Source organism: Silurus meridionalis, chromosome 11 (genome assembly GCF_014805685.1).
Source record: "Silurus meridionalis isolate SWU-2019-XX chromosome 11, ASM1480568v1, whole genome shotgun sequence".
In the NCBI taxonomy this organism is placed as follows: domain Eukaryota; kingdom Metazoa; phylum Chordata; class Actinopteri; order Siluriformes; family Siluridae; genus Silurus; species Silurus meridionalis.
In genome coordinates, this window is record NC_060894.1 from 6,292,130 (window position 1) to 6,319,511 (window position 27,382).

The 27,382-nt window shown below is 40.6% G+C and overlaps 1 protein-coding gene across 1 annotated transcript in view; it reads right to left on the bottom strand.

Moving 5' to 3' along the window:
* Window positions 1-15,780, bottom strand: part of LOC124393927 (CXADR-like membrane protein) — a 57,440-nt gene extending 41,660 nt beyond the window's left edge. The window contains exon 1 of the mRNA XM_046861989.1: window positions 15,413-15,780. Within this exon, the coding sequence (XP_046717945.1) occupies window positions 15,413-15,455 (43 nt within the window). The 5' untranslated portion in view covers window positions 15,456-15,780. The remainder of the gene's footprint in view (window positions 1-15,412) is intronic.
* Window positions 15,781-27,382: the final 11,602 nt, after the last annotated feature.

Sequence of the window (27,382 nt, forward strand, 5' to 3'; positions counted from 1 at the left end):
GTGAGTTAAAAAATGGAGATAGAGGTAAAGAAAGAAAAGGGAGATTGTAAAGAAAGAGAGAAGAAATGAAGAGGTGTCAGAGGTAGAGGTCAATGGGAGGTAAAGAAAAAGAGATGGTGGAGGAAAAGAAGCAAAATGATCCTCAGAAAATAAAGGTGAAAAAGGAAAAATGGGTGGAGATGGGAAGGAAAGAAGGAAAGATGGAAACTGGGATGAAGAACAGAAAAGTCAGAGGTAAAGATATAAAAAAGGCCAGGTTTTTGAAAAAAAAAAAGAAGGAGAAATGGAGGTACAGAAGAACAGAATAGGTTGTACAGTTTGTTGGAAAGGCTTTGACAGTAAAGGACACCAATCCATCATTTCATTTTTGTGAATTCATTTTACTCTCTCTCTCGCTCTCTCTCTCTGTCTCTCTTTTTCTCCATCCCTCTGCCACGTCAGCATTCTGCAGGACGTGAGAAGCTCGATCGCAGCATGTAAGCTGAGTCATGCCTCTCATTAGCGTGCAGAGGTGCCACGTTCATCAAAAACCGTGCGCATGCACACACATTTTCTCTCTCACACACACACACACACACACACACACACACACACACACAGGGTAAAACAGTGCGTACAGTAAGGTGATGCGAAGGTTAAATTACTGGCAGTGTGCATTTCATGCAGCGGAGAATCAGATCATACAACAGAGTGAAAGAGAGTGAGAGGGAGAGAAGGGAGAGGAAGAAAGAGAGGGAGAAGGAAAAAGAGGGAGAAAGAAAAAGGGGAAAAGAAAGAGAAAGAGAGAGAAAGAGAGGGAGTAAAAGAGAGAGAAAGAGAAGAAAAGAGATTTATATATATATATATATATATATATATATATATATATATATATATATATATATATATAATATAAATGTGGACAAATATGGATTATTTATGCAAATGTATGTTTATTATTAGTAAAACTAAACTCAACATAGAGCATGAAGACAAAATATTCTTGTAAATGTTTAAAAAAGTAATTTCATCAGGACACCAAATGGAACTTTTGCTATGTTTCCAATGATGTAATAAAAAATACATTTCAGGTTTTCTACACATATATTTATTATGTCTGTAAGGCAAGTATTGACTGAGATTCAGGTTTTTATATTTATTTGTTTGTGAAGAGAGATGACAGAGACGGCAGAGAGCGCCCCCTGTCTGTTTTCTTTATTTTACAAAAGCACAGTGTATTGTTGGTATTGAGTGTAACCAAATAAAAGTAGACCCTTAACAGATTCGAATGACGTATTGATTTTATCTGCACAATTAAAAAAGGCAGTAAATTGCCACAAAACGCACCGGCACGTTTGTCGACCCCGGATGTGTGCATCATGCCAGATTTCGGTGCTTGATTTGAAACTTGCTGCATTAGTAAAACGAATGTTTAGTGATTAAAAAACTATTCGGTGGTTTTATATATATATTTTATTCATTTATTTATTTATTTATTTATTTATTATTATTATTTGACCCTGAAAGTCAGAAGTGTTTTTGTTTGTTTATTTGTTTGTTTGTTACATTCTTAACATTCTTGATGAATTCCAGGAAAAAAAAAAATTTTCTTAGTGTAATATGGCCTCTAAAAAAATTTGCAATACTGACATGCCACAGGAATGACGTTCATTCCTCAAGAACGGAGCGTTGGGTGAAGTAAAGTGAGTGATTATAGATAGGAGCTGTAAGGTGTAAATGAAATATTGCACTGTGCGTGTGCGTGTGCGTGTGTGTGTGTGTGTGTGTGTGTGTGTGTGTGCTCGCTCGCTCAGGTAGGTGTCTTGTTCCTCAACAGGGGGTGGACAGAAGGCAGCCTGTAATGATGACCTGGAGAACAGTGCAGAGGGAGCTAGGTGACAGAGCAACGCGGCGTTAGAACGTTTCCGAGATGCCGTGTCGGCTTTCCTCTTGTTAGCGCCCACGTAAACCCGGGTTACACCATTCGGGCTAGCTGTCATGTCGTTGGAAAGCGCTTGTCTTGTTAGCTACGTACGTGCACTATGAGATAGCACTGTGGTTTTTGAGATGCTACAGTAGCTCTGTGTATTGTATTGTATTGTGTTGTGCATCCACAAACTATTTCTAGCTAGCTGGAAAACAATGCCACCACAGATGTAGCCTAGTGTGTAATTTTCAGAGGAGTAAAAATATTCGCCAAAATATTTGACTAACTTCTATCCACTTACTGAAAATCCGTAGAAATTAGCCATAAATCTAAGCAGAAACTAGACAGCAGAACGCAGAATTGTGCTAGAAGTGCAGTGTTAGTCATGTACTGGGTATACTGTTACACTGTGCAGTAACATTAGCATCAGCTAAGCAGCAAGTTAAATAAAGGGGGGAGGGGGAGTGACGGAGAACAGGAAGATTTGATATATATCACTATTGAAGTGGAACATTACAAACACACACAAACACACACATACACTAGCGCATAGTGAAGAACACTGTGTACAGTGAGGTGATGGGAAGGTCATATTACTAGCAGTGTGCAGTCAAGGCAGCAGACAATCCAATACACCCGAAATCATACGAAAGAGAAAGAAAAAAGAAAGAGAGAGTGTGGGAAAGCAAAAAAGAGGGAGAGAAACAGAGAGGGAGCAATGTAAATCGAGAAACCTACTAAAAATGCATCAGAGAGCGATTTATCCATTTCATCTTGCCTTTTCATAATAATAATTATTAATAATATTAATAATAATAAAAAAAATGTTCTTTACATCACAGCACTCTTGAAATTTGGATCCTGAACGGTCAGGTACACTGTATTGCGGTTTCTATAGCAACGGCTCACTTGTTCATCTCGAATCGTTTCCTGTAAGGAGTTGTTTATTCAACATTTCTAGAACAATTCTTCACTGTCAGGGATGGGAATCTGTCACATGCTCTTACATAAAGCCACACACACCTACACACACCCACACACACATACAGCAATTTTTAAAGTCAGGGTCATATATATAAAACTAATACTTATACTAATACTAATAGTGAACAGGAGAGATGAACGAGTTCTTGTGCCGTGTCTAAATCCACATTAGCCAGCGAGCGGTTTCACCTCACAGAGCCGCTCGTGTTATTAATCGTCTAAAACACACACCCGGGCAATTATCATCTGGGTGCTGCGTGTTACGCCACAGAACCCACTTAATACGATTTCTGTCTCAGATCACACCCAAGCTGATAAGAGTAAGCGGCTTAAGTGTTAAAGAAGCCATGATATTTTTTTTGTGTGTGAGTGTTGGACACCGAGAATTAGCAGCCGTTCAGCCGAGTCTGCACTTTTGTTTTCGTTTGCTGTTTCCAGCCCCAGCATGGGTGCATTTAACTTGCTTGTTAACAAGCAGCTTATGGAGCCGAGACATCCTGCAATACAACTTATCTCTCTCGACAGATGTCAACGGCGCTCAAGTCGTATGCTTATACACTCTACTGATAAGTTTCGAGAACACTGTCAGCTCGCTCGTCCAATTCAGGATGACTTCATCGAAATTGTATTAAATAAATTCCAGGATATCCAGTTTATACAGACTTGCGTTTGCCTTGAATTAATGTCTAATATTTGTCCTCATGGCTACATAGAAATTTTCAATTGCTAGTGTTAGCGCTGGTACTACAAAGCGTCATGATGTATCTTTGGCTGTGATAAAAAAATAAATAAAAATGAACAGAGTATAACGGCTGCCATTATAACTTTTAGCTGTAGATGGACAGTGGTATTGACAATCGCATTTACCCATCATGTATGTAAAATTTGCTGTTTTTTCTTTATACTTGCATCAATTAAAATATAAATATACACATTTATTGAAAATACACTATACATTTTGAACTATGGAACATATTACATAAGTGATGCTATGTGGTTGCTTGTAGGGGTTAAAAGAAAATCTAGGTAGTTTTTTGAAAGAATTTATGTCTTAGAAGCAATTAGTCAAGCAAAGTGTGGTGTAAATATATAAAGAATATTCTTTCGTTATATTATTTTATATATATTTTTTCGTTTTTTCAAAATTCTCGTTTCCCAATACCTGTGTGTCAGAAAGTGTGTTATGCGTCCAATTTTATGTTTCTAATACCACAGTAACTATTTTTAAATTGAATTTCTTTTAATGCAATTTTTTAGCTATCCAAAAATTTTCTTTTTAAGCATTCAGCCTAATTTGCTTTTTAAACAAATGTATTTTTCAATCGGTTTTAATTGGATTCAATTCGGTTTTATATGTATAGGGCTTTTCACAATGGACATCATCTAAAAGCAGAGATAAATAAGTTATAAATGTTGAATTTATATGTTAGTGCCAAGAAGTTTATTCTTAATGAGTGAGCCAGTGGCGAGGAAAAACTCCCCGAGATGATATGAGGACGAAACCTTAAGAGGAACCGGACCTGAAAGGGAACCCGTCCTCATCTGGGTGACACCAAATGTCCATTCATTATAAATCTGTTAAGGTGTACTGTTCAATGATCTGTTTATTGATGGCTGCTTAAATAAAAAACTGTTTATGCTAAATACAGTCCTAAGCCATTGTAGCAAACTGTTTACGATAATCAAAGTCCAAATCCATCCTAATAGCTATTGAGCTGATCTTCTTCAATTTTAGCAATATGGATTGTGTGTGCAGGATCATCTAAACTGCTGTTACGAAACAAATAATAAAAATTGCTTTTCTTCTTCTTGTGATTTTTATGAACTTTATATCATGTAACTTCTGTTACTGCTCCCAACCAATTTTTTCTTACCAGTTTAAAATTATGCCCCAATAACTGCATATCAGGAAGTGTGTAACTCTTCTACTACCACAGCGATTTTTTTTTTCTTATAAACAAAACATGATGCCGAACTTTTTATCCTTTTATCCGTTACATTTTGTGGAACCTTTTAACACAGATTTAAGAAACAGATCCAAAATCACAGGCTGCCTTTTCTTTTAAAGGGAATTAGACAGATATATACTACTGAGAATTGTAAACTCTGCTGGTACTGAACACTGACGCTCCTTCCATAAACTAAACCTTCCATAAGGATGCGGAACTAAACAGGACCCATAGCAAAAATGTACTAAACACTAATTATTATTATTATTATTATTATTATTATTATTATGTTTATTGTACACTGTACATGTCCTCGTTAATGTGTCGTTACCATAGAAACTGCCTTTCATAGAAATTGTCTCTCACTTTATGACAATGGTTTCTTCTAAACTCCAACAATGGATGTCTCCTGCAGCTAGAAATGTCACTCCCGTGTCCTGGACTCTAAATGGCATGTTGTTTTCTAAATGTCACATGTGGACACACGCAGGGCTAAAGCACACACACATACACACCAAGAGACCGCCGGCTTTTGCCATTCCCGGCACTGCAGTTACGCTGTCAAACAGCATAAGAAGAAAGGTAAAGGAGCTCTGAATAAACAGAGGAGATCCAACGGCTTAATCCACAGAGGTGGTGGAAACACAACGGCACCTGAATTAACCATCAGGTTGGACATAATACCAGACTGTCTGCTAAAATAAAGGGTTTCGGGAGAGATGCTAGCTGTTCCATGCAGGCACTGGGTGTGTGTGTGTGTGTGTGTGTGTGTGTGCTGCTGAACACAATGTCTCAGGCAAAAATCTCTTTAATTTTAATTTAATTAATTTATATATTTTTTCCACCCAAAATTTCAGTATCAAGGTTTGCGCAAGTCAAATCTGAACTGCAATAAACTTGTAAAATAAATAGGAAAAAAAAAGAACGAAATTTTTGTTTTTCTTGGAAACGTCAGGAAATTCAGATGCTGTAACTTTCTGCTGAGCATGTAACCTGTGGAATGTTCAATATATGTTGTACTGAGGGGTGAAATGTCTCCTGCTTTAAGATAAATGATGGTATTGATGATGATGGTCATTGTTATTATTATTATTATTATTATTTGTTTTTTTTTTATTTTATGAATAATATACTGTATTCTCATATGCCATATTTAATGTTTTTACTTTCTATGCATATTTTTAATACTTCACATAAATATTTAAATTTTAACAAAATCTAAAAAAAACTGTGACAGTTATAAGGAGTAAAAAGCCCCGTCTGCTTTTTACACTCGCAAAGCAAAACACAAGCAACCTGTGTTCTGTGTGTAAGTCATGATTTCTGCTCTGAACTGCCTCGATGTGAGATCTACCCACAAAACCCACCAAAACAGTGTGTGTGAGATGAGCGCCTAAATTACTGCCAGACCCGAGAAGGAGAAAACAGGAAGAGCTGATTTGCTTCATCCTCCATCAAATGCTTAACATAATTCAGACCACCTGTGTGTGGATCATCTGCTTCAAACGCAAATGTGGATCCGAGCATTGATGTTAACAATAAAGAAATACCTGCTAACCTGGAAAAATCCTATAGAATTGTGGTTATAAATGATAAGCTAGATAATAATAGAAAAACAGCTCATGCAGTCCACCCTGACCCATGCTAATGTATATTTAATAGTGCTTTCTAACTGAAATCTAGCGCTAGCAAAAATCTTGACAGGAGTCATTTCTGGTTGCCATTTTCCAATTACAAGCTAGCGCTTTAAACAAATCAAGATGCTAGTCTAAATCATAACACAGTAATCTATTTAATATGTCTGCTTTCTAAATTTTATTTTTATATTAAAGACAATTTGTTAGCCGAATGCTCACAGTACATTATGGGTAACGGTTAACTTCACAATCTACACAGAAAACCCTCGGGGATGTTCTTACAACAGATGCTAGCTCAAGTAAAACAAATCAAGAAGTGCAGAAACAGGGCTAGAACATTGTTTCGTGGTCATAGCTTTGACTTTTAAATTAGCATAGACGTACTGTAGCTTTTTTATTTATATTTAATAATTAATTGGCTAGCTAGCAAGCTGTCCAGGAAGTAACAATAGGAGAAAATACGAGAGTGAATTTGCTAACAGAATTCTGTGATTCGTTGAAGATAAAAAAAAAAAGGAAAAAGAAAACATAACTATGCGAGCGTAGCTATTGGCTAAATTTAGCTCTAGATCATTCAGACGAGCCAAGAAACTACAGCAATGCTTTACAGCTGTTACCACAGCAACAGTTAGGCTAACATAATGCTATTAAAGAGGCATACCACATCAGTCATTTTTCCCATTGTAAGTTAGAAACAAGCTAATCGTAAATCCATAAATACTATCACATCTACTTCTTGCCATTTCAGTTTCATTTAGCTGCTAAGGTTCAAGCGAACCCTTCATAGATTTATGCTATATTTACACAGAGTGACCAGTGCTGTAATCGCTAGCTGTGTTTGACAATGCGCAATGATATTTTGTTAGCATAAGAAACTAATTTAACATGGCGGATGTTTTAAAGAAGGACCTGGATTGTTTTGCTTTTACGTTTTTGCAGACATTAATGAAAATATTTCGCCTCAGATTTATGAGCTAGCTTGGCAGGTCTGCTTCACGGCAGGAATAGAGGAATGGGGGAGGCAGAGTGCTCGCTTCAGGCTACCTGAGGAGAATGCTTATAGAAAAAACACACAGCATTATTAAGAGCATGTGCTTCTTTTTCCGCTACCCCAAACTCAAATATTTTGTTTTGTGGAGAAACGGATAAGAGCAGTATGTGGCCACGACGGTTCACCTCGTCTCCGAGATTAAGACTGATCACCCGTGCGGACTGTTAGCATTACGCTCATTTATCTCAGGGATAAATCGTCGAAAGCTTTTATGCCACAAAACAGTGACTGATGAGTGTGTGTGATGTAGCTGTTTATTAAGTTTAGTGTTTAACCTGAGACTAAACTGCACAGAGCTAATGTTAGCACTTTCCTTCCCGCCATCCCTCTTTTACTTTCTCTCACTTTCTTGCACTCTCATCCCTCTTGGCCAGGATTGAACAGATGGTGCCACTATTTCGGTTCGTTTCCGGGTCATTAAACCAAACTCCTTAATGAAATTGTGCTTTTCAACTGTATCGTGCTTATGTTGAATTTTTTTTTAAGTCAGCTAAAAAAACCACAATGATTTAATTTATGCCTTTAACTTGATAAGGGAACAGGGCCTCTGTAAACTGCAGTACTGGAGATGGAAACATTGTCTACGTTATTTAATAGAAGTGTAGCTTCTGTGTCTGACACACTAATGATAATCAAACATGGGGATCACTACAAAGGAGGCATGGCCAAACTACAAGGAGGTGTGGCTATGTATCTTTTAGTCCAAATAAAGAAGTCGTGGCCTCTGTGTTATCTATATAATTAAGTTCAGGCTCAATCATTTGTATAGTACTGAATCGCGTTTGGTTTTAGAATCGTAATCGTTCTGTGTATCACGTTTGGAAGAGGCACATAGACCAAACATCTCACACTCCTTTCTGGCACACATTCTTCTCTTTGATCAAACATTTGTTTTAGTACACATCACTGAAGCATCTCCAATGTTTATTAACGTTTGACAAAATCTGCAATCTAACATCAGACACAGAGCAAAGCTACAGTCTGCCTCCAAGATGCTTTACACCATCTCCAGAATTTTCCCCGCGGACAAGACTAACTGTGAGAAGATCAAAAGTGAAGCTAAAAGTGATGAGATTCTGTGTGTGTGTGAGTGTGTGTTAGTGACTTTTATAAAAGTTCTCAGAACTTCACTCTTGGGAGTCGTAATAGCTCTAGTAGCACATCCCTCCTGTGGAGTGTGCTGTGCTTTCTAATAAAAGCGGCTGCTAAAGGCTATTTCTGAACTTTCTATGTTAAGTCCAACTTCACATAGTCCTGTGTGTAAATTTGTGTATGTGTGTGTGTGTGTGTGTGTGTGTGTGTGTGTGTGTGTGTGTGTGTGTGTGTGTACGTGTATGTGTAAGTCCCCAAAGGGACTTACTGCTGTCTTTAATTAGTAGAGCACATCTCAGCAGGGAGACGGCGCTCACCGAGAGCCGTGTCAGAGCGCTTGGCCAAATCAGAGTGGCATTCACGTCCTCCCACCAGACACACAAACACACACACACACACACACACACACACACACACACACACACACACACTTCCTCATGGCAGAGCCTCTGAAACATGCAGTCATCACACGCACACACAAACAGCATGTCATAATCCTTCACACTTTTCCACTTGCATGACAGTGCCACCATTGTTTCATGGTTGTCTTTGAAATCACACGATGTAGCAAATATTCTATTTTATTGTTATTATTATTAGCACCGCTGCCTCCTTCTCAGCACTCATGCACAAAGACTACACTTTTCTGGGAATGACAGGTACAAAATCTACTCATTCTTCGCAGGGGCTGGAATACAAAATAAAGCCTCCAAATCACATTCTGTTCTGTAGTCTATTATGAGTGCAATTTAATAAAGAAAATGCAGGGCTGGTGTTAGCATTACCAGTAAGAAAGAATTAGCATTACTCTACTACTCGACAAGGAGACACACCAAGACGAATGGCTCATAAATGAAAAAAAAGAAAAATCTGAATGACTAATGTAATGAAAGTTCAGATGCCAAGCTGCTCGGCATTCTGGCGACCTGACGCTAATGTTAATCACCTCGACATCGTGGCATGAACACACAGGGTCAAACAGGCCAAGCCGATTTATACACTTAACTACCCAACTGTTTCCCGCTGCTAATATTCCAGGCGAGAGCGGGCAGAAAGTAGAGAGAGGAGAGAGCAGAGCTAGTGTGCAACAAGATGTCACTTTCCTAACCTCCAGTTTTGTTCTCAGTGCATCTGACAGACACTCTGGCTGCCCCTGGAGATCAGGTGCTAAATTTAGACCTTAACGTCTTTAACTTGTTCTTTAAATTGATTCACAGTTTAATGTGCAGGACTGCAGTAACCAACTCAATCAATACGTGTGCAGGATGAAAAGTATTCAGGTTCCTGAGCAATGTGAATTAATGAGCTGGACATGTGCTGTGATGTGATGCATTTGTGTGGGGTAGGGTAGACGGTTTAGAGTGGTGTTAGGCTGTTTAGGGTGGTGTGTGGAAGTAAGTGGAGGTCTAAATGGTGTGTGTGTGGTGTGTAGAGGTGAGTGGAAGTGTGGATGATGTGGATGTGTGAAGGGTGGTGGAAAGATGTGTGGTGTGTTACAGTGTGGGAGTGGTGTGTGGTAGTATGGGGTAGCGTGTTGCAGTGTGCAGCTGTGTGGGGCAATGTGGAGTGGTGTGTTTAGTGTTGGGTGGTGTGGGGGGATAGTGGTATTTTGTGATGGGGCAGTGTGGGTAGTGTGGAGTAATGTGAGGGAGTGGGTTGTGATGGGGCAGTGTGGGTGGTAAGGAGTAGTGTGAGGGAGTGGGTTGTGATGGGGCAGTGTGGGTGGTAAGGGAGTGTGAGGGAGTGGGTTGTGATGGGGCAGTGTGGGTGGTAAGGAGTAGTCTGAGGAGTGGGTTGTGATGGGGCAGTGTGGGTGGTAAGGAGTAGTGTGAGGGAGTGGGTTGTGATGGGGCAGTGTGGGTGGTGAGGAGTAGTGTGAGGGAGTGGGTTGTGATGGGGCAGTGTGGGTGGTAAGGAGTAGTGTGAGGTGGGTTGTGATGGGGCAGTGTGGGTGGTAAGGAGTAGTGTGAGGGAGTGGGTTGTGATGGGGCAGTGTGGGTGGTAAGGAGTAGTGTGAGGGAGTGGGTTGTGATGGGGCAGTGTGGGTGGTAAGGAGTAGTGTGAGGGAGTGGGTTGTCATGGGGCAGTGTGGGTGGTAAGGGGAGTGTGAGGGAGTGGGTTGTGATGGGGCAGTGTGGGTGGTAAGGAGCAGTGTGAGGAGTGGGTTGTAATGGGGCAGTGTGAGTGGTAAGGAGTAGTGTGAGGGAGTGGGTTGTGATGGGGCAGTGTGGGTGGTAAGGAGTAGTGTGAGGGAGTGGGTTGTGATGGGGCAGTGTGGGTGGTAAGGAGTAGTGTGAGGGAGTGGGTTGTGATGGGGCAGTGTGGGTGGTAAGGAGTAGTGTGAGAGTGGGTTGTGATGGGGCAGTGTGGGTGGTAAGGAGTAGTGTGAGGGAGTGGGTTGTGATGGGGCAGTGTGGGTGGTAAGGAGTAGTGTGAGGGAGTGGGTTGTGATGGGGCAGTGTGGGTGGTAAGGAGTAGTGTGAGGGAGTGGGTTGTGATGGGGCAGTGTGGGTGGTAAGGAGTAGTGTGAGGGAGTGGGTTGTGATGGGGCAGTGTGGGTGGTAAGGAGTAGTGTGAGGGAGTGGGTTGTGATGGGGCAGTGTGAGTGGTAAGGAGTAGTGTGAGGAGTGGGTTGTGATGGGGCAGTGTGGGTGGTAAGGAGTAGTGTGAGGGAGTGGGTTGTGATGGGGCAGTGTGGGTGGTAAGGAGTGGTGTGAGGGAGTGGGTTGTGATGGGGCAGTGTGGGTGGTAAGGAGTAGTGTGAGGAGTGGGTTGTGATGGGGCAGTGTGGGTGGTAAGGAGTGGTGTGAGGGAGTGGGTTGTGATGGGGCAGTGTGGGTGGTAAGGAGTAGTGTGAGGGAGTGGGTTGTGATGGGGCAGTGTGGGTGGTAAGGAGTAGTGTGAGAGAGTGGGTTGTGATGGGGCAGTGTGGGTGGTAAGGAGTAGTGTGAGGGAGTGGGTTGTGATGGGGCAGTGTGGGTGGTAAGGAGTAGTGTGAGGGAGTGGGTTGTGATGGGGCAGTGTGGGTGGTAAGGAGTAGTGTGAGGAGTGGGTTGTGATGGGGCAGTGTGAGTGGTAAGGAGTAGTGTGAGGGAGTGGGTTGTGATGGGGCAGTGTGGGTGGTAAGGAGTAGTGTGAGGGAGGTTGTGATGGGGCAGTGTGGGTGGTAAGGAGTAGTGTGAGGGAGTGGTTGTGATGGGGCAGTGTGGGTGGTAAGGAGTAGTGAGGGAGTGGGTTGTGATGGGGCAGTGTGGGTGGTAAGGAGTAGTGTGAGAGAGTGGGTTGTGATGGGGCAGTGTGGGTGGTAAGGAGTAGTGTGAGGAGTGGGTTGTCATGGGGCAGTGTGGGTAGTAAGGGGAGTGTGAGGGAGTGGGTTGTGATGGGGCAGTGTGGGTTGTAAGCAGTAGTGTGAGGGAGTGGGTTGTAATGGGGCAGTGTGGAGTGGTAAGGAGTAGTGTGAGGGAGTGGGTTGTGATGGGGCAGTGTGGGTGGTAAGGAGTAGTGAGGAGTGGGTTGTGATGGGGCAGTGTGAGTGGTAAGGAGTAGTGTGAGGGAGTGGGTTGTGATGGGGCAGTGTGGGTGGTAAGGAGTAGTGTGAGGGAGTGGGTTGTGATGGGGCAGTGTGGGTGGTAAGGAGTGGTGAGGGAGTGGGTTGTGATGGGGCAGTGTGGGTGGTAAGGAGTAGTGTGAGGGAGTGGGTTGTGATGGGGCAGTGTGGGTGGTAAGGAGTAGTGTGAGGGAGTGGGTGTGATGGGGCAGTGTGGGTAGTAAGGAGTAGTGAGGGAGTGGGTTGTGATGGGGCAGTGTGGGTGGTAAGGAGTAGTGTGAGAGTGGGTTGTGATGGGGCAGTGTGGGTGGTAAGGAGTAGTGAGGGAGTGGGTTGTCATGGGGCAGTGTGGGTAGTAAGGGGAGTGTGAGGGAGTGGGTTGTGATGGGGCAGTGTGGGTTGTAAGCAGTAGTGTGAGGGAGTGGGTTGTAATGGGGCAGTGTGGGTTGTAAGCAGTAGTGTGAGGGAGTGGGTTGTAATGGGGCAGTGTGAGTGGTAAGGAGTAGTGTGAGGGAGTGGGTTGTGATGGGGCAGTGTGGGTAGTAAGGAGTAGTGTGAGGGAGTGGGTTGTGATGGGGCAGTGTGGGTGGTAAGGAGTGGTGTGAGGAGTGGGTTGTCATGGGGCAGTGTGGGTAGTAAGGGGAGTGTGAGGAGTGGGTTGTGATGGGGCAGTGTGGGTGGTAAGGAGCAGTGTGAGGGAGTGGGTTGTGATGGGGCAGTGGGTGGTAAGGAGTGGTGTGAGGGAGTGATGGGGCAGTGTGAGTGGTAAGGAGTAGTGTGAGGGTGGGTTGTGATGGGGCAGTGTGGGTGGTAAGGAGTAGTGAGGAGTGGGTTGTGATGGGGCAGTGTGGAGTGGTAAGGAGTAGTGTGAGGAGTGGGTTGTGATGGGGCAGTGTGGGTGGTAAGGAGTAGTGAGGGAGTGGGTTGTGATGGGGCAGTGTGGGTGGTAAGGAGTGGTGAGGGAGTGGGTTGTGATGGGGCAGTGTGGGTGGTAAGGAGTAGTGTGAGGGAGTGGGTTGTGATGGGGCAGTGTGGGTGGTAAGGAGTAGTGTGAGAGAGTGGGTTGTGATGGGGCAGTGTGGGTGGTAAGGAGTAGTGTGAGGGAGTGGGTTGTGATGGGGCAGTGTGGGTGGTAAGGAGTAGTGTGAGGGAGTGGGTTGTGATGGGGCAGTGTGGGTGGTAAGGAGTAGTGAGGAGTGGGTTGTGATGGGGCAGTGTGGGTGGTAAGGAGGTGTGAGGGAGTGGGTTGTGATGGGGCAGTGTGGGTGGTAAGGAGTAGTGAGGGAGTGGGTTGTGATGGGGCAGTGTGGGTGGTAAGGAGTAGTGTGAGGGAGTGGGTTGTGATGGGGCAGTGTGGGTGGTAAGGAGTAGTGTGAGGGAGTGGGTTGTGATGGGGCAGTGTGGTGGTAAGGAGTAGTGTGAGAGTGGGTTGTGATGGGGCAGTGTGGGTGGTAAGGAGTAGTGTGAGGGAGTGGGTTGTCATGGGGCAGTGTGGGTAGTAAGGAGTAGTGAGGGAGTGGGTTGTGATGGGGCAGTGTGGGTTGTAAGCAGTAGTGTGAGGGAGTGGGTTGTAATGGGGCAGTGTGAGTGGTAAGGAGTAGTGTGAGGGAGTGGGTTGTGATGGGGCAGTGTGGGTGGTAAGGAGTAGTGAGGGAGTGGGTTGTGATGGGGCAGTGTGAGTGGTAAGGAGTAGTGTGAGGGAGTGGGTTGTGATGGGGCAGTGGGTGGTAAGGAGTAGTGTGAGGGAGTGGGTTGTGATGGGGCAGTGTGGGTGGTAAGGAGTGGTGTGAGGGAGTGGGTTGTGATGGGGCAGTGTGGGTGGTAAGGAGTAGTGTGAGGGAGTGGGTTGTGATGGGGCAGTGTGGGTGGTAAGGAGTAGTGTGAGAGAGTGGGTTGTGATGGGGCAGTGTGGGTGGTAAGGAGTAGTGTGAGGGAGTGGGTTGTGATGGGGCAGTGTGGGTGGTAAGGAGTAGTGTGAGGAGTGGGTTGTGATGGGGCAGTGTGGGTGGTAAGGAGTAGTGTGAGGAGTGGGTTGTGATGGGGCAGTGTGAGTGGTAAGGAGTAGTGTGAGGGAGTGATGGGGCAGTGTGGGTGGTAAGGAGTAGTGTGAGGGAGTGGGTTGTGATGGGGCAGTGTGGGTGGTAAGGAGTAGTGTGAGGGAGTGGGTTGTGATGGGGCAGTGTGGGTGGTAAGGAGTAGTGTGAGGAGTGGGTTGTGATGGGGCAGTGTGGGTGGTAAGGAGTAGTGTGAGAGTGGGTTGTGATGGGGCAGTGTGGGTGGTAAGGAGTAGTGTGAGGGAGTGGGTTGTGATGGGGCAGTGTGGGTGGTAAGGAGTAGTGAGGGAGTGGTTGTGATGGGGCAGTGTGGGTGGTAAGGAGTAGTGTGAGGGAGTGGGTTGTGATGGGGCATGTTGCTCAATCACAGATCAACTCGACTACATTTGCTGGATTTCCGCAGAACCTCTGCTGCAGAATTCAAAGTGTGTGTATTCGGCTCTGTTATTCCAGACTGCGAGACCATCTGTAAAAAGGGCTGAGGCAGTTCTTAAGATCTACCCTGATAGACAGTCGTGCCTCCTGCTGAAATCCCCAAAGGCATGAAGCCATGCTCAAGTCAGGTCGTGATACGATAAAGTCTTGCAATGTCGGCAAGTCCAGCCGGCGCTCTGGACCACAGAACCACACAAGCCTTCCATCTTCAACTTTTTATTTTTTCTTAAACGCAATCAAAAGTAAATCAGAGTTGGTGGTATTATATATTATAATAAATAATTACAAGTCCTTATGTTGTAGAATGTTGTATATTATCATTGGGATGAATGTGATAAAGTAAATGTAACTATGTGAAAGCTATAAGTAAAAAATATTAAAAAAGAAAAAGAAAAAGAAATATGTAAGAAATAAGCAAAGTGCTTAAAAACATGTCATAACGGGTTTTATATCTAGATACACACTTTGCAAGTAAGTAGAGATAAATAAACAATAAATAAACCAATTCAAAAATATTGTGTGTATTCATAAATTAATGCAAATATTCATAAATAAATCAATTCAACAAATCAATTAAATAATTACATTATAAACAAGTAGCAGAAAGTGTCAAACGCACAAACCAACCAAATGCATAATCAAGTAAAGTATTTGCATGAAAGTGCCATGCTAATAATAAACAAACAAATTAACAAACAAACAGATGAATGAATTAATAAAAATTGTGAGCGACTCGTGCACAAAAGCTTTAACTTACGCAGAAGCGGCAGCAGCACGAGCCCAGGAGCGGGAGCGAACATCGCGAAAGTCCCGGAGAAAACCTGGTGTGATCGCGCGCTCAGGACGAGTCCGGTTCATTAAAGAAAAATGAATAATAAAAAAAAACAGCACCGTTATCAGAGTTCAGATTGTGCAAGAGGATTTCGGGAAAGGACGCTGCGTCTTCTGAGCATCCTCTCTGCAACAGGGGAAAGAAAAAGGACCCGAAACGACGTGGAAAAGCCTGAAAGTTCCGCCGCGGCTCTTTGCTCTCTTTCCTCTCGCTCTCCGAGGCGGATGCGCCGCTCAGCGCCGCTCAGCTCCGCTCCGTCCTGCCTTGTAGGCGCTCCCGTGAAAGCTCTCTCTCTCGCGCGCGCACACACACACATACACACACACACACACGCTTGAAGGTGTGCGAGTGTGTGATGAGATGTGGGGACCTCTACAGTCTGAAAGTGCACTCAGACACACACACACACACACACACACACACACACACACACACACACACACACACATAAATATCTGTATATATGTTGTACACACACACAAACAAATTATGATATATATTGATATATATATATATATATATATATATATATATATATATATATATATATATATATATATATATATATATATATATATATATATATATATATATATATATATATATATATATATATATATATCATAATGTTTTATTATTATTATTATTATTATTATTATTATTTATTTGATACTACATCTCCATTAAGGATGGTCAGATGTGATGCATCGTTTTTAACATATTTGCTTTGGGAAAACAGGATTTTTTTCTATATAATTTTTTGTAGATGCGCTATACTTTTAATATTTAAAAAGTAACCAATCATTTGTGAGCAATATTTTATATGTAGGCTGGTTTCTTCTCAGCACCACTGATGCTACGTAAATATGATGTATCACAACACTACAAAGACCGAGGCGTCACATAAAATACAGATTAACCTGGCAGAGGTAGAGCTGCGTCTTCCTGTAGACAGAACAGGAATTGAACGTCCGGTTCTGGCTTTTTTCTTTTTCTTTGCACTACAAATGTCTGTTTAGAAGTCAGGAAGCATTTGAATAAATGTATGATTTGCTGTCTGTCTGAACCAAAAAAAAACCCCTAAAAGCAAACTATCTTCACCATATTAAATTGCATTATTGCGTTGAATCGCATTGTGTTGAATCAAGTCAAAATCGGATCGCACTGCATTGTAATAGGAGTGAATTGTATCGCATCGCTTCATATGTATCCTTAATGTTTTGTATCATTGCCGATGCATCAAGATTTTGCATCAGATTGCATCGGTAATCTACGTATTAATATCTATTAGCGTACAATATCAATACAATATTTATAGATCATTTCTAAACAGTCAGTGCATAACACTGATGGCTGAAAGTCAGATTATTAGATTATACTTTTTTTTTCGCAAAGATGCCTGCTTGTTCACATTGTGCAATACCACAACATACATCCTGGAGGCGCTGTACAGTACTTTAGCTATATTTTCTATTTACAGCTGCTTTCACAAGAAAACACAGCTACAGCCTTATTGTCCTCTTGCAAATTCTGAAACTGGAGTCAGGGAAGATGTTGAAGTGAGAGCCAGAGATGTTTCGCAGCTGTTGCACCCCCTAGTGGAGACAGGATACACATAGGTATCGCAGACCATGTTAACAATGCTGATCGTTATGATATCAAGAGTATACTCTTCACATTTTAGCAACTATTTTAGTATATCTTTAAAAGGGACAATACTATAGAAATAAAACTAGGATATATTTTAGATTTTTTGCAGCTTGTGTAGCAGTTTAGATTTGACGTCCTCCAAAAATAACTCAACATACAGCCATTATTGTTAAAATAACTGCCAAAAAAGTGAGTAACCCTAAGTGATAACAGCTGTATGTAGTGTAACAATGGGAAGCCACATGTTCTATTTATCGTTTACATTTTTTTGTCTGCTTGACAGGACCATACAAATGTGTGTATCTTGTATTAGAGCAATTAAAATGGTGCTTTGAGTATAATTATCTCATACTGACCACTGGATGTTCAACATGGCAACTTATGGCAAAGATTCTCTGAGGATTACAGTAAAAGTAAAAGTTGTCAGAATAATAAATATTGAAGTAAAGTACTGATACCAGAAAAATTTACTTAAGTACAGTAATGAAAATTTGTTGTTTTCCTTTCCGGTCACACTGCAGTTCTCAATGCAATGAACACTTGTGTTCATCTTCTTCCTGGTTTTGAACCATTTATGTATCTTGGTTTTGACCGCACATTCTTTGCGCCATATTTACAAATGATCTGCCCATGTGCCGACCCTTGTTATAGTTAATGGTTGTGGTTTTTGGATTTCTCTCAATAAAATGTCTTATAAATTTATGCACTGATGTCCAGCCTTTTTCCTGCTAATGTTTATATGCACCAAGAGCGTGGTAGGAATGCTTAAGTAAGCGACAGACAGACCAAAACACGAGCCCAGTCCCGGGAGGTGTAGGATTGCAAGAATAAACATTGCTACTGAAACAGCTTAGCACAGGAGAAAAAGCATAAACAGTGTACTTTGGTGAAGAGGAACATAAATGTCCTCAGAATAGGACTATCTTCATGAAAGTGCAGAAAAAAAAACCCCAAAAACAACTGGTGGTGAACAAACATTTCCAGCAGGTACAAAATATATTAAACCCAAAATGTACAAACAGTAACATGGGACATCAGCAGATGCTAAGAAGTCATCATAATAATAACATTACAGGGGACTATTTTAAATCAGGCAGTTCAAAGACAACAAAATGTCCATCATGGATTTGGAGTGTCTTGCTGTCTTGCTTATATTTGATATATTGTGTTACTGCACTTTAAAAAAAGTAGAACAATGATAGGAAGATTGGATCATTTCAAAGACTTGGTTCTTTGAAACTGCTTAATCAAAAAGAACGAATCAGTTTTTTGAGTCATTTAGTTCATTCCGTTCCTTTAACCCCCTTAATCACCTTCATAGCGTATATGGGAGTCACGTGACAAAAGTGACTCGAACCAAAAGAGTCAAGAGGAAATCTATTTAATTCTGTTTCCTGTACATAACCTACAGAGATTTTGCGACGCTTTGCTCATGCGCTTCCATTAGAAAATGAACAAATCTCTCTTTGAGACTAATCGTTCTCCTGAGTCACATTAGAGACTCGTTCCAAATAAATGAATCGTTTATGAAAGACGCGTCACAGTTGTAGATGATATTTGGCTCTTTTATCAGTGGTGGAAACAAAATAACTGACTTTAAAAAAAAATATTTTTCCATTAATACGTATACAATTATTTTCAATAGTCTTAATTTCCTAGCTTTTCTCATGGTTCCGCTGCCTACAGTAGTGTCTGCTTATGTTCGAGTTTCTATCATATTTCAGCCATCATGTGTTCTGCCTTGAGTCCTTCAGAATCAACAGTGCAGGCACCTGTAGCTTAAAATACATTACAATGAAATATTTCTTTACCCAATCAGATTTCGAGCCGTCTACACCGGGGCCATCTAGCAGGCGTGCGATAACGTCAGCATTTTTACGTCCGTTGATTGGATGGTCAGAGAGCACACTAATCAGAGCATCTGTAGCAAAATATACAGGCACATATAAATTTGTGTTGACATTATAGCTGTTTTTTAATGACATTTTCAAGATGGACGTTTCAAGAAAAGCTGGACATCATGAGGAAAGGTCAGCCAAAACCATTAAAATCAGTTATGCTTTTTCAAGAACCGTTTACACGTGTGCTATAGTTTTAGACGTCTACAAAATGCTTAAAAGTCTGTACATCCCCCGCTCATTGAACATCTACTACACATTTAAACTGTTTTCTATTATTTTAAAACGATAATGATGGTGTCACACTTGCATAGCATAGGCGTTCTTACTAACATCCCAAGAATATATTGTTGGAGCAAACACACCTGCAGGTAGGGTTAATTACTGTTAAGATACCATGAGAAAGGGGGACAGAAATCTAAGCTTAGATAATAAAACTAAGACTTTAGCTTAAAGACACAAGCACACACATGGAACAGAGAGTCAGCAGAGTATAACCAGATTATCAGATGCTAATAGAAAGCAGGTGAACCCAGTGGGCAGCAGAGAAATAACAAGACGAGAGGTCAGATTCAGGTCCAAAACAGAAACTAAAACAACAGAACCCTGGGAATGGAGGAACCGTGATAAGTAACGAAGACAGTGCAACTTTGCAAACAAAGTTAAACAGTGATAAAGATTTTCACACTGTTAGCATGAACCCAGAACGTCCTACATTTTAACTTTTAGTTCACACCAGTTCCAGACCTGCTGCTATTTGACCCAAAGTTTATTTCATTTGGTGAAGTCTGAAAACGGTTGTTAAGCCTAGGAGCTGGTAGCCATCCAGAAAACCAATCCCATGTCCACTTGAAAACAGTGTTCTGGGGCTGAGCGTAACCGAAAGGAGTAATGTGACTGATCCAACTTGTCATGTTACTTCCTGTTTTAAGTTTAGTGCTGGAAATGGTTGTGGTCACAACAGGAGATTGAATGCTTTCTTGAAATATAAAACCAGACTTTTATAGGACTGGAGGTCTGTAATTAGGTCACCTAATGCCATCAGGTCAGCTAATGTATTTGGAGGGTGTGTGTTTGGACTGATGGTTGGAAAAGCACATCTCTTGTCTAGCTGCATGGCTAAAAGAGTCCAGCACTTCATTTACAGCTATTCCTTATCGGAAAAGAGAATACTACGAACAAAACAAACTGCTGTGCCTACTCTCGTTACACTTTGTGCACAACAATGACACACAGAATTGTGCAATTGTGTTTCTTCTCTGACAGCAAACCTGTGCATTAAAACCCCACTCTTGGATAAACCAGAATTGGTTGTGAGACCCAAGTATTCAAGCCATGGATGGACAGCAGTCCTTTGCCAGTCACAATGTACACACACACACACACACACACACACACACACACACACACACACACACACACACACACACACGCACACACACGTACTTATTTACACACCTAAAATAAGTCTCCACTCTTCTGGAAAGTTCCTCTAAATCTTGTAGTGAGCTTGTTAAGATTTGTGCTCATTCAGCTACAAAGGTGTTAGTAAAGCCAGGTACTGATGCAGGGTGAGGAGACCTTCAGAGCAGAGCAGTCGGATTCAATTAATCCCAGAGGTGTTCAGTAGGGTTAAGTTCAGAGCTTTACAGCAGGCCACTCAAGATCTTCCACTCTAACCCATGTACACAACCATGTCTTCATGAAACTCACCCAGGCAGGATCTTTAAAGTTTTTACAGGAGTTTAATAAATGAATGAGTGAATGAATGCATATTTGCTTTGTTTCCTCAAAACAGAAAAAAAACTTAGCCAAATATCTATAACTAGGAAACTGATTTCACTACTTTCAGTTATCAATGAGCGAAACATTCATACGTTATGTGAAGTAACACCACACTAATGATAGCAAAACTACATTATAATTTTCTATATTTTTTTTTGCCCAATGTGATTCATTTCATGTTCGCCACACAAGAATCTTCAAAAGATAACCCCACACACACACACACACACACACACACACACACCCGCACTACTACCACCAATTATTCATGAAGGTCTAAAGAAAAAATACATGGCGGAAGCACGAGGCATATAATTAGAATAAACTGGATATGACAAGTAGCAGAAACAGTGGAAAAGAAAAAGAAAGAAACTAGGTTGTGGTTAAAAAAGTGACAGCTGCGATCATATAATAGTGAATTATCTATTGTGATGTGTGTGGCATGAATCTTTGCTCCAGGGTTCACACTTTTTCTAGATATAAGGAAGTGCTTTAAGTGCAATTTCTCTTTTTTTTGCACTCTAATTAGTTGCCTATTTTGAGCAACAGCTACACAGGACAACGTTCTATCCGGCACGATGTGATTAATTCAGCGTGGCCTCGGAAAACAGGCATTTAAGTTTAGCATCCCAATTTGGGTCAGACAGCAGAAAGAGACGTTCGCGAGGAACCCAAATGGCTGCATAACTTCAGCGCAGACGTTTTAACGGATGCTTTTTTTATGCCATATTGATCTCATATCATTCAAGATGCTAAAGATTAAACCGCATGCAAAGGTTATGCGGATAAATGAGGAGCTAAACTTGGGAATTAGTTGCAAATAGACGCACGGTGTAGGATTGATTTAGACCATAGACAGGCCTTAGACCAGTGTAACTGTTGGTAAGATTGTGGAGGAATGAGGGGCTTATACCAAAGCCCACTTCATCCCCACTCAAACCCACACACAGCCAGCATCCTTGTTTACAGCGGTCTGTGTGAGGAATGAAAGATATGAGGACCACGCCATCATAAATCTACTGCTGCTCGGCTTGAAGCTACAGAGTGGGACCCCGGCAAGTGTTCATCAATCAGTCGGCTCAATTAATAATCGCGCTGGAGTGAAGATTCACCGATAAATCGTCCAAGTATGTCTCGTTCATATTGGGATAAAAAACATTCACATTCTAAATATATATCGTTCAGCTCCATAATGTCTCTGGCCTTCCTTTTTGTTAAAAAAAAAGCGTTAAAAGACACATCTCTCCGCCTCTGGGAGTACTTTAGTTTCGAGAAATTTTCTCCTAATGCGTTCTGAGAGGCCAATCAGGAAGCAGTTTTAGAAAAGGAAGCACAGAGGTCCTGAAAGAGCACTCGGGGATGACAAAGCCTCAGATAGGTTCCTGACTCATTAAAACGAATGAATCACTGTAGGACTAAAAGGGCTGACGGGAGAAATCTTGCTCCAAAAGCAGAGTCATTGTCTGCTTTTTATGTCTACAAAAGGCCACGTTCCAGGCTCGGCTGTCAGAAAGACATGCTGTGGCAGATAATTTGTTTGACAGAGGAATGAGTGGAAGAGGAATGAGTGTGCACATGAAGCTTGGATGAGTGATGCTCCTAACATGGCCATGCTTCAGTGTCGTGGGCTGGGAGCATAAAGGCGACAATGCCTGTCTCAGAGACACACAAACTCTGTTAAGTCGCACTACAGGATTACATTCCAAACGCATCAATCGGAGGACCCGTTTAAACACAAGCTGCAGTTTTCTTTTCTGTAGCTGCCTTTCGATTAACAAGATTGCAAAAAATAAAAATAAAAGAAATGTTGGAACGGGACCGCATTAAATCAGAACCAACTCCTGGAGCCAATCAGTTGAAGTGTGTTGGAAAGCTTGAACAGCTTTAGCCGCTGAGACGTTAAAGATCAATCAGTCATTTCCTTTAGAATGGCATGAGCTTGGATAGGCCCGACAGGAGACACAGAACAGGCAAGAAGGGGAAAAAGGATCATGATAGATAAAGGAATATGCCGGTTATTGGTTAAATAATGGGATGTAAATGATAATACATAAATCAATCAATCAATATGAAAAACCACAAGCAGACAGAGGCGGCAAGTAAAGATTGGCTTCTACGCTGAAGATCTGAGTTTTAGAATCATCCATCATGTGAGCGATTCAGTAATAAACCTCATGAAGAGAGACCTTCACACCAAAATATACTTTTAAACCAAAAGATTGATATTTTACATTGAAATTGTATAAATAACGTTTAAAAAAGTGTTTAGTAACAGGAGGTAAAGTTTTAGCTGTTTTGCTAAATCAGATGAAATTTCTGTTTTATAACTTCGAAAGAGAGAAAGATGTTGAAATATTGTTTACCGCTGCTCTAACATAAGTGATGAATTTGAACTATAAATAAATGGATTTTTTTTTATAAAGTTAGTTAGTTTTATTGTACACATAGTGGAAATCTGCCTTTACAAATCGATAAAAACATCACAGAACAACCTAAAAATATATAAAAATTTACAAACTTACACACACACACACACACACACACACACACACACACACACACACCAGTCATATGAAACGCATTGTCTTTTAGCACTTCAACTTTTAATCAATCAGGACTTGGTGCTTTATTAGGCTTTATGCAGGACTGGCTGCTATTTCATACATAATGTGCTTGTATGTAGGAATTCACTATTACACTCTCAATCATCAAAACTTCTAAAAAAGATATTCAGATTTTCTGCAAACAAGATTTTCTACAACACTGTTTAAAAGAAATCTTTTTTGTTGTTGTTTTTTTTTGCTTTTCCCATGGTAGGGTTTAGATCTTCTCATGCTTGTTTTGTGTTGCCCAAACATAACCTATTATGTTCTTAATTTGACCCTTTATTTCCCTTTTTTTCTTTTAAATAACTAATTTTTACCTCTTAAATAAGCAGCCTTTTTCATTAAGACATGTTTCAAGGCTCTTAGTGAACCCCAGCTTATGATTTGAATACAAACTGTTTTTGCTTTAACACAACCATTTACACAAAAACTTATAAAAGATGTATTAGTGATTTCATCCACACTATCTCCTGTATTAAAAACAGTTGTTATTCTGTATCATAAAATAATCCTTAAGCTCCTATTTACTTTTATCTGTCCATTACTGTATTTATTTAATCACAAGTTGCTCGTGTTTAAGTGAACATTTAGGTAACAAATGATATGATCCCAGCACCAACAATTTTATGATAACAAACTTTTCTATAATTTTAGATCATTTTATTGGTGAAAAAGCAATAACACTTGTCCCACCACCCATTAGTGATTTTCTTCCTGTAAGACCACACCCCCAAAGAGATTAATGTCCCATCTGTATGTCTTTCGTGGCCCGTAATCTAATGTACATGCACAGTGTATACACTAATGACACTAGAAGCTGGTTTACATGATAAACCTGACAAAGAGACCAGATTCTGGGACGTTTTGTAAACAGAGACGTTCCTGAAACAACCTGGATCAAAGCTGTATTTGATTGGTTTATACGCGTTGATGGATCTAGCGTTTATAAACAGTGTAATCAAGGTTGCAGCAGGAGTAGTTCTCCAAGCATTTAAAGCATGTGGAAGGGATTATGTCCCAGACAAAAGAATTGATTTAAGATGATTTGTGCTAAAGGGTAATTAGTGCATGATTACCGAGCTTTAAAGTACTGAGCAGTTTTCTTTTTCTTCTTCAATCACTGTCCCTCCTTCCAAATGCATGCAATATTATATTTAACTATACAGTAAACCTAAATATTTAGACTGCTATAAAACGTCTTATATTCTTATTAATTCCAATTGAATTAAAGTACAATTTACAAACAAGAAAGAATATACAATATAATAATAATAATAATAATAATAATAATAATAATAATTGCACTCAAAGTGCAAAGCTGAGACTAAACAAACTTGCGGTCAGCCACGTAATACATTTCTGAGAAAACTCATATTTTAACTATGTTCTGTAAGTAAAAAGCATTGAATTCACTATTGGATTGCATGAAAGCGAAAGCCCTGTACTGAAAAAATTCAGTACGAACACAGCTACCGTTCCCTAATATATATATATATATATAAAATCCCCACCGTGCCGCCAATTTGCTTCTAATCCCCAAACTAGCTTTGTAGTAAGTAGGCTAATACACAAACCATCATTATATTAAAGAAACTATTACACAAACTAGCAACAAATTCAAAACGCTAATCCACAATCCAGCGTTGGTGTAAAAGAAACTAATATACAAATGAGCATTAAACTGAAGAAGCTAATTACCAATCAATAAAGTATTCTAAAATTTAAAAAAAAACAAAAAAACAACTAGCGATATATTAAAGAGGCTAATCACCGAACTAGCATTATAGTAAAGAGACTAATCCCCAATTTAGCGTTAAAGCAGAAGTAGAAATCAGTCAAATATTTGTGTTTGTAAAGCAGAAACTAGACATTGCTAGCATTATAACAAAGTGGTTGGACTAAACCCTAGCATTACACTAAGAAGATGCAAAAAACTTTTTGACAAACTTTTTTACTCACAAACTTGGCGTACAATAAACAGAGCAACACATGAGCTAGTTATTGACTTTGATGATACAAAAATAAATTTTATAACGTTTGTAATAATCAAAGAAAATGAAGTGCATGTTAAATGAAGCTATTCTCCTGAACTACAGAAACAACAGGATTAGCATGCTGACTGGAACAGATAAAGTAAACAGTGTGGATTATTTCCAGTCAGAAGAAGCTTTGCACTAATTAACCTTGAGGCACTGGGTTGTAATAAAGTGCTTCACATTGTGTAAATGTTAAACGGGATGAGGAATGAGCCACTTAAACCTTTCCCTTCTCTCCTCGTGTACGATCGGGGCCTTTTAGGAATGAAGTGAACGCCGTACGGTTCCTCTGACGACATGGAGATCAGAGATGCAGGTGCATCAGTCTTTTAGCGCGTTAGAACCTAAAGCCGGTCATTAAAATTCATTATGCTGCTCTCGTCCGTAGGGCTGCTGAGATCATTAGATTTGCAAATTGTGCTTCTGTAAGAGTATCTTGTACCGGCATATTTGACATGGCATTTTCAGGATAACAGAGGACAATGTTTTGATTAAATAACACACAAACACACACACACACTCAGATCTGCCACATGGATAGATCTTTATTCTGGCAGATAAAGTGTCATAGTAAAGAGTTATTGTTTCTATATGTCTTTTACTGCACAGTTTTTACCCACAATCTTCATGCTGCCAGTTGTTAGTACAGCAGTAGAATTGGCACTGCATTTGATTTACCTTGGAATTGGTTATTTTTGACCTTTACACATTCAAGCAATTAAAACAAACCTGAAAGCTTTCATGTTTGTCAATTGCTATCAATAAGCGAGCTCAGAAATGACAAATAACGACTGGATTTAGTATCGTGTGCATCTCGTCCCTGAGAGAGCAGACACTCATTATTGAAATGATTACTGAAATTCACCTAAACCCCTTTCTTTCTGTGCTGTATATTATTTTGGTTTTATATATTTTTTTAATTAAACCTTTCAATTAAAATACTTTTTACTTCTTATCTCCTTGAGATTGCATTAGATTATATTTTTCTTTCTTTCTTTCTTTCTTTCTTTCTTTCTTTCTTTCTTTCTTTCTTTCTTTCTTTCTCGAAATAATTAATATAGTTAATATATCGTCTCTCTCTCTCTCTCTCTCTCTCTCTCTCTCTCTCTCTCTCTATATATATATATAGTACATACTCATTTTTGCATGATTTTAATTTGTAAGTTATTTTATTGTGATTTTCACTGTGTAATCTTTTACTGTTTTTAATATTACATAAATTGTCAGGTGAGGCACAATTAATGCATTAATCTTTACTTAATTACTTCCATTATTTGTTTGTTTGTTTGTTCTTTCTGTTTTATGAGCTTCAAACCACTGTGGTTTTGTCTAGGCACCTTATCTATCTCCTCAAAACACTCCACGAGTCTGTGTTGGAGGCAGCATCCTAGGGGAGGAAGAGAGGGGAAAGGGAATGAAAGGAAAGGGTGACCTTGCTCCAAAAACCACAACATGAGGAAGAAAAGAATTGTTTAGAGCTATGATTTATCTTTTTCTGAGTGTGGAAATCATGTGATCACATGCTCTCGTTACTGCAATGATCAATATCATTTATATTTATAAATAAATAATGCCCAAATTTTGTGACTCAGTTGTATTTATGGAGTAATTAGGGTTCTGTTTGGGAAATAAAGTGATACAGTAGACACACACACACACACACACACACACACACACACACACACACACACACACACACACATACTGCAGTCGTTGGCAGGCTTGCATCTGTACCCAAAGGACACACTGTAAAACAGATGGTCAGCAAAACCAACCTGATTCTGTCACACACACACACACACAAACACACGCACACATGCACACATGCACACACACACTTTATAAAGGTGGTCTGAGTCAATGCAGCACATGCTGACCACTCACAGCTGGACAGAGGAGAGAGAGAGAGAGAGAGAGAGA